This window comes from Calidris pugnax, unplaced genomic scaffold (assembly GCF_001431845.1).
Source record: "Calidris pugnax isolate Ruff unplaced genomic scaffold, ASM143184v1 scaffold52, whole genome shotgun sequence".
Classification (NCBI taxonomy): domain Eukaryota; kingdom Metazoa; phylum Chordata; class Aves; order Charadriiformes; family Scolopacidae; genus Calidris; species Calidris pugnax.
In genome coordinates this window covers 5,358,636-5,365,974 of record NW_015090811.1, presented here as the reverse complement: position 1 = coordinate 5,365,974, position 7,339 = coordinate 5,358,636, and the positions used below count along the sequence as shown (strand labels likewise).

Here is a 7,339-nt window from a genome sequence, read left to right as displayed (position 1 = left end):
CAGCTTGAAGGAAAATGGTATACAACACATGAGAAGTGAAATGTGTAAGCTAAGGACTACAATGGAGCTCTTTTGGAAGGGAATTTTTAGATTTGGGAGTAATGATTCAGTCATCTCAGACCTCAGAAAATAAAACACGAACTGGCTGGCTCAACTGAACAAAACTAAATACTATTATAAGAGTCTGAAGGAATCACACAAATATAAGCTACAAGTATAATTCTTCTCCTGTTTCTCTCCCACCCCCAACTAAACAAACAACAAGTACACAACAAACTAAGTAAATTATGGATTTCCTACCACTTGCATCTGCAGCATATCAATTCCAAAGTGTGCCAAATGTTTTGCTATATGCGGATCTAAAACTGGCTCCTCCTCATCAAAGGAATAGACATCTGCAAAAGCAGAGAGAAACAGATGAGCTGCAGGATCAAATATTACCCCTTGTCTTTGTTTACCAACACTGCACTCTCAGCACAGGACCGCCTATACAAGATGCCTTATTCATATTCTCTAAGTTTAGTTAGGACCAACAGAAACACGCATAGACATCCATAGGGCTCAGTAAATGTCTTGAATGTTCTCAACACAATCACCTCAACTATTCTCCTCAGAAGAAATCACATGCTCTCCCAGTATTAAAACTTAAGAATATTTATAGTGATCATAGTACTTCCCCCCCGCCCCCAAAATCAGAAATTTGTAGGCAAAACATGCCAGATTCTCAGCGACGTGGCCAGTCCATGTTTTCAACATGGCAACAAGAGAGGTACTTCCCCCCCAAAAAAAATCAGAAATTTGTAGGTAAAACATGCCGATTCTCAGCTATGTGGCCAGTCCATGTTTTGAACATGGCAGCAAGAGATTCTGAATTTTTGTGGAGCTACTAGATACAGGCAGATGCATGAAAACTGTGGGCATACGGGGCCAACTGACCACCGCCAATGGTGTTTTAATTTCTAGCACAGTTTAAGGAATCCATTTATGCCCTTTTCCCACAGACGTGCAGGGAGAACTAAGAAATTTTTTATTAGAAATGAAGACCTGTTTATTGCATTGAACACCCCTGGATTGCACTTCGAAGATTAATCTTGTGATTAAGGAGAAAGGCTGATTTCATGCCTGAAGTGTCTTGCTTGATTGCATGGGAGATCCAGACTCCAGTTCTAGCTCTATGATAGGTCCTTGTGGCCTTCAGTAAAAAGCCCATAAATCTTTTGGCAGAGCAAAGTTCAAAATGCAAAGGGAAGCAATATGATGATATTTTCATTATGAAACCAAGTTTAATAAATTCAAGAGGACAAAATGGTTGTGAGAAAAAACCTCATTTTTAGTGTTTAGATCATAGAATCGTTTAGGTTGGAAGGGCCTATCAATAGGTTGAAGAGTAGCCAAGAACTCAAAGACCTAATGCAACTTTTAAATTTCAGCCCTATGAAAAAATATCTCCCTCAAATCAGGGAATTGTGCTTTTGAGTCGTGGTGCCAGCTGCTGATTAGCCATCAGAGCCCCTATTAACGTAGGTCCTCATGACCTCTCTGGCATGTGTGTGACTGTGGCTGCCCATCTGCTGGAATTCCACCGTGTGGTAGCAAGCACGCCCAGAAAACACGACTGTTCATCCACATGCACGAGATCACAACACTCCCATAGTCTTCTGATGAGGTCACAGCCCAGCCAAAAGATCCTGTAAAGTTCAAACACCTACTGGAGTGAGATTACACATCAAACTCATCTTGGGTGACTACCTTCACTGTGGAAGCTTTGATTTTGGTTTTCTCAGCTCTAGGAAGTGAAGAAAGAGCAGCCACCTGGGAGTGCTGTCCCAGAGCAGCAGAAATGGAACACAAGACACATTAATCTTTTGCTCAAGCCCAGCTCATGTCATACATTTTAGTTCTTTCTGCTGTGCAGCCAACTTAAATTCATGGGATTCACTTATTTCAAAAAAATCAAAGAGCAGCAAATGAAAGAAAGAAGATGAGAGCCCCAAACACAGGTGTGCAGTGCTGTCATATGGACTCTGGTAGATAGGGGATGTCGACAAGTCAGCAAATGTGACACACAGAAGCTGGTATCATTAGAGTGAGAAGGGGGGGGAAAGGGTGGAATAAAAAGAAAAAAAACCAAGAAAAATCTGAGGCAGACAAGACAGAATATTACTAAACAAAGAGAGGCAGCAGGTAGCACAGGCTGCTGAGGAGCACTCAGCCTATTGAAGCAAGCAGCTTTTCTGACTCTTGTGCATCCTGTCCGAGAGTGGAAGACAGAAGTTTGGTTCAATTTCTGCCCTGATCCCAGATCTGTTTGTTGACAGAATGCTACAAAATGGGGCTAATGCCCCAAAAATCTTTCATAATGTATACAACACAGATTTCTCACTAGAGGACAAGGAGCTCTCCTCTGCTCCCTCTGTGTGCGCAGCCTAAGTGTAAGTGGAATTCTGGCACCACCTCTTTCTCCTTCTTACTGGTGGGGAAAAAGGGATAAGCAATCAGCAAACCAAATAAACTTCACCCAGAAGAACAAAGGCCTGTGGGGGACAGCTGGTGCCCCTCATGCAGAGGGAAGGATGACAGCCTGTCCTTTGTCATCCCAAAGGCCACCTAAGAGAAGTAGCAGCTGATCGGAAAAGGACAGCAGCCATAAGGAAACAAGTACAGCTGCTAAAGATGAGAAAGGAAATAAGAAAAAATATTGAAAAAACACACTAAAGAATATTCTGGTTATTTTTTAGATGCATTTGAAACCTATAGCTGGGAAAATCCTAAAAAACTTCAATAATTGAGAGCCTTGGATAGAAATCATCCACGACCAGGCTCATGCAAGGAAACAATATTCCATCTGGCAAAGAAAAGAATGAATTTTGCTTAGGGTTTCTGTGGCACAGGTGGTTGGATCTGACTACAGTCTCCTTTCCCTGACACTGAATAGTACTTCAAGATGAAAAGCTCTCAACTGATGGGTGTTAAAGAAAGGGGCTGCTCTAAACAGCTATTTTTCATCCGTGTGGTCATAAGCAATAAAACCAAAAATATAATGATGCTATGTGTTCTTCCAGTTTTTATTTCTTTGTACAGCTGCAGCCAAAGATCTCTTTGCTTATGACTTTGTCAGCTTCTCATGTTTTTACTCCATCTAATCCTCACACCCCATAATCCTCTCCACAGCAACACTGCAGAATGTCACGCTCAGAGAATATGCAAACAAGGATACAGCTACAGCTTTTTTCCCCCTCTCAAGATCATCAAGCATTTTACAAACGAGCATCACAGCAGCCCCATGAAGATGAGCATTCATTAGACTGAACAAAATGTTACCAACACAGTAAGGAAAAATAGCATGGTTTCCAGAATGATAAAAAACCCACACATGCTGATAAGAACAGACTTTTCTGACTTTAAAAATCATTATTGTGTCTCCATTACATAAGATTGAACCACTTGCCCTACAAAGGTAGCAGAACTGAAAAATACCACTGTATTCTGCTGTTTCAAAATAATCTGTTCTATTCTTCTATTATAAATTTACTATTATAAAACTCAAAAAAATATTTACACCAAATATAAGACAGGAGAAGACGACCAGATAAAAAAGGCAAGGTGTTTCTCCAAACGGAGTGTGTGTCCTTCCCCCAGCCCCAATCAAGATTTGCAGACTGACAGGGTTTTCTTTCCACATCGGTTTCTCAAACATTTGCACTAGAAGCACAAATCCATTTGGTGACAGATAAACACTGATTGGTTTGATGCATAGGAGATGGCCCATCTCAGGGCCTGCCAGGTGGCTGACCTGCTCCATCAGGAGTGATGGTTCCCAGCTTCACTGCCAGGGGATACCCCGTCTCCTTGTAGTGCTCCACGGCGTGCCCGTTGCCCCCGCTGCCGTCGAAGAACCACTTCCCACACAGCACTGAGCCGTCCGTCAGGTTTAGCCACAGATTCTCCCTCAGGTCACATTTGGAGCATTTCCAACCGCTGCAAGAGAAAACAGGAAGAAAGAAGAGAAATAAGTAAGGTAGTTGCGCCAGGGGAGGTTCAGGCTGGATATTAGGAAAATTTTTTTCACTGAAAGGGTTCTCAGCCATTGGAATGGGCTGCCCAGGGAGGTGGTTGAGGCACCATCCCTGGAGGTGTTCAAAAGACGGGTTGATGTAGTGCTGGGAGGTATGGTTTAGTGATGATGCTCCTTGTTTGTTGTGTGGGTGTCTATTTTTGTCAGTCAGGTTGACGGTTGGACAAGATGATCTTTAAGGTCCCTTCCAACCTAGAAGATTCTGTGATTCTGTAGGACCAGTCCTGTAATTCCAGTTATGGTAGGTCAAAGCAAACACACACACACCCAGCCCAGAGTCATGCAAGGGTATTAGTGGCTGAGTTGCTGGCTTTAGTTCTGTTACTGGATTATATTAGAGAGCCTACAATGAACAAGCCTTGTTACCCTCACCTGGGGGGGATCCTAACACCATTGTCTAACTGTACAAGCGTTTTGGCGTGTTTGGATGCCTGTAGCTCTTCCTCCCAGGAGTCGGGGTCCTGCTTCCTGTAGGGTGACTTTGCGCTGAGGAGCGCATCACAAGCTATCGTCACCTGGAAGACAAATGAATGTCAATCAAAACCTAACACCATTCAGTGACTGGGCAGAACCTGGCATTCAGCCCATTGCTAACCACGTACAGAACTGGATATCAGTAAGACTATTTATATACTTAAATATGCATGTAATCTTCCAGACTGCAGTTGTTATTATTTTAGCAGGGAAGTCAGCACAACATGTACTATGTGAGCTTCCCTGGGACAAGCTGGCATCATAATAAGGGAAGGAATAGAGGAGGTAAAAGGAAATATAAGAAACAAAGACAAAGCAGACTTTTAAATACAACTGTCTATTACAGCTAGAAAGATCTTTAGTTAAGAGAGATCTTTATGTAAAAATAAGATCACGCCTAAGAAAACAGAGCACTATCTTGATAAAAACTGAAGCAGGAGAGAATTCCTGTCACCACTTGCACACACTCACTGACCAGCGCTGGTAACTCTTCTATATTGGGTAATGGGATTTCGTAGTGATCAGGAAATATAACGAGTTTTGCTTCATCTTCATATTCAAAGTCGTCACTGTTGAGATCACTGTTTGTCTCTAGATCTGGAAAACAAGACAGGGAATGTTAGGAGTCTGTCCCGAGACCAAGGTTCCTAAATTGTGGCAGGGGTAGCACTCTGAAGCGTGGCTTGCCTGGCATCAGCCTGCAAGTTGCCACTGTTGGTAGTTCCTTCTGCCTAGAAATGTTTGTGAAATCCTGATCTAAACCGAAATCTGCAAGAGGATGTTCTGAAGCCCAACATTTCCATCTTAATCTCATCCCCACTCACAGATCATTTGGCCCCTCTCCAAGCGGCGCACTGTTGCAGGCATCGCAGTCTGGGAAGCGGCCAACAAAATTCTGCTCATTTTGGACAAAATCAGGATGTGAAACTGCTGTGCCTCTTACCCAGGATCCTGAAATGCTATACAATATGGAGACCACGTCACACTACCCACGCCCAAATTGCAGAGCAGGAATAATGCACCTCTGCTTCAGTCTCCCGTATTTTCCACATCCCAGACCTGGCTGAGACGCATTATGGCTCCCATCCATCTCAAACCTGTGGCCCTTCCTCCCGTGAAGATGTCCATGGCTTGAAGTATTCCTGCAGCTCATCCATAGCCTCAAATAGCTACAGCAAGTACAGTGGTACCAGCGTTATCCCTCTCTTGCTAACTCCACTCTGTAACCAGTGCAACTATCTGTTTAAAAAGCACTTACTAAATTTCATTTGAAGATGAAGCCTTCCATAGTGTTTGTGTACACTCTTATTCCAGTGTAAGGATGACTTTTTTGCTTAAATACGAGCCTTGATCAAGCAACATCAGCTAAAGTGCTTGTGCAGAAACAAGCAGACTCAGAGAGAAGCCAGGAGTGTATACAAGGGACTAAAAGGCTATTGTTTTGATCTCTAGCTTCATCAAAAACATACTTATCCCGTAGTGACAAGACAGAGTTAAAATCTTGCTCAGTTCTTTCCAGGGTGACCAGTTAAGACCAAACGTGTGCGTTTTGTCAGATGTTTCACAAGATTCAGCTCTAAGAACAGCCTGGGCAAGGATGGGATGTTCTGGATCCTTCTCCCATCTGGAGATGCTGGATCTACCGTAGTCTGATGTACCAGACAGTCACCGACAGAATAAGGTTCAAGAAGAAAGAAGATGTATTAGCAGTAGCTAAAATAAGTTTTTACTCCAAGTAAATATATGTGCAGCAACCGCTGCACCCCGGGAATGCCTGAAATCTCAAATGTATATTTGGGACAGGGGAGGGGCGAGGATGACAGAGGTGAGGATGACAGAGGCCAGATTCAGAAACCTAAGCTCTCTGTTTACCCAGTGGGCAGTGACAGCCTGAACATCCTAAGTGATAAAACAAGTATCCAAAGATACTTTAACTTGACCTGGAAAGACCACCTCTTGAGAGGAACACAATCCAGTCTGCCTTCGATTCCTGCCTCACCTGCTGCACCAGCCAGCCCTGAGGGGTGACAACACCCACTGTCAGTGACTTCCAGCAGCATCCCCTCTTTCTCAGCAGCAACCAACAAAAGCTCCTTCTCATCAGCTGAATACAGACACAAAAGCAAGAACTTTTTCTTATTCTGAAAGCATGGCATTTATAAAGAAAATACTATTTCATTACTAATTCCCTGAATCATATTATTTTCGTGATGACCCCTTCCTTTTTTTGCAGCATAATAGAGACAACCAGGAAAGAGACCTCACTTTACTCTGGTCTTCTTTCCCAGTTTTTGTTACAATCCTGTGTTTTGATAAGGAGTGAATCTCACCAGATGCAGTCTGCAGCAGTAAACTCTCTCTTTCTCTGGAGCAAAGAAGGTATCTCCAAGCTGATGACACATACAGCAACGCATCACAGAGAATTTTCACGTAAAGCCCAGAAGTGTGATGGTGGCTGGCACAGCAAACCCCAGAGCACTGCCCATCTCCTAAATAATCGGAGGTTCCTCAGAGAGGATGACAACTCAGTGTTCAAACAGGTTTAAAGGCAGCAAACACCTCTTCCAGTGCCTGTAGTCACACACGTCTCTCTGCCACCAGAGGGAACCTGAGGACAGCTCACATCAGATGCTGTTCTCTGTAGATAAATGTAAAACCTGCTGGTAATTAAATTTCCTAACGATATTGACATTAAATTTATAGCATTTATAGTCCACGATACAGACACACAACGATACGGTTGCCTGGGTTCAAAATTCAGACACACATTTCAGCTCATCTCAAGCCAAA

General features: G+C 43.2%; 1 protein-coding gene across 1 annotated transcript in view; it reads right to left on the bottom strand.

The window, feature by feature from the left end:
* Window positions 1-285: 285 nt before the first annotated feature.
* The window catches only part of LOC106886113 (ubiquitin carboxyl-terminal hydrolase 13), a 28,601-nt gene continuing 21,547 nt past the window's right edge, over window positions 286-7,339 (bottom strand). Inside the window, exons 4-7 of the mRNA XM_014938789.1 lie at window positions 5,025-5,146; window positions 4,448-4,590; window positions 3,794-3,978; window positions 286-395 (exon numbers count right to left, since the gene is read on the bottom strand). Coding sequence (XP_014794275.1) covers window positions 286-395; window positions 3,794-3,978; window positions 4,448-4,590; window positions 5,025-5,146 — 560 coding nt within the window. The remainder of the gene's footprint in view (window positions 396-3,793; window positions 3,979-4,447; window positions 4,591-5,024; window positions 5,147-7,339) is intronic.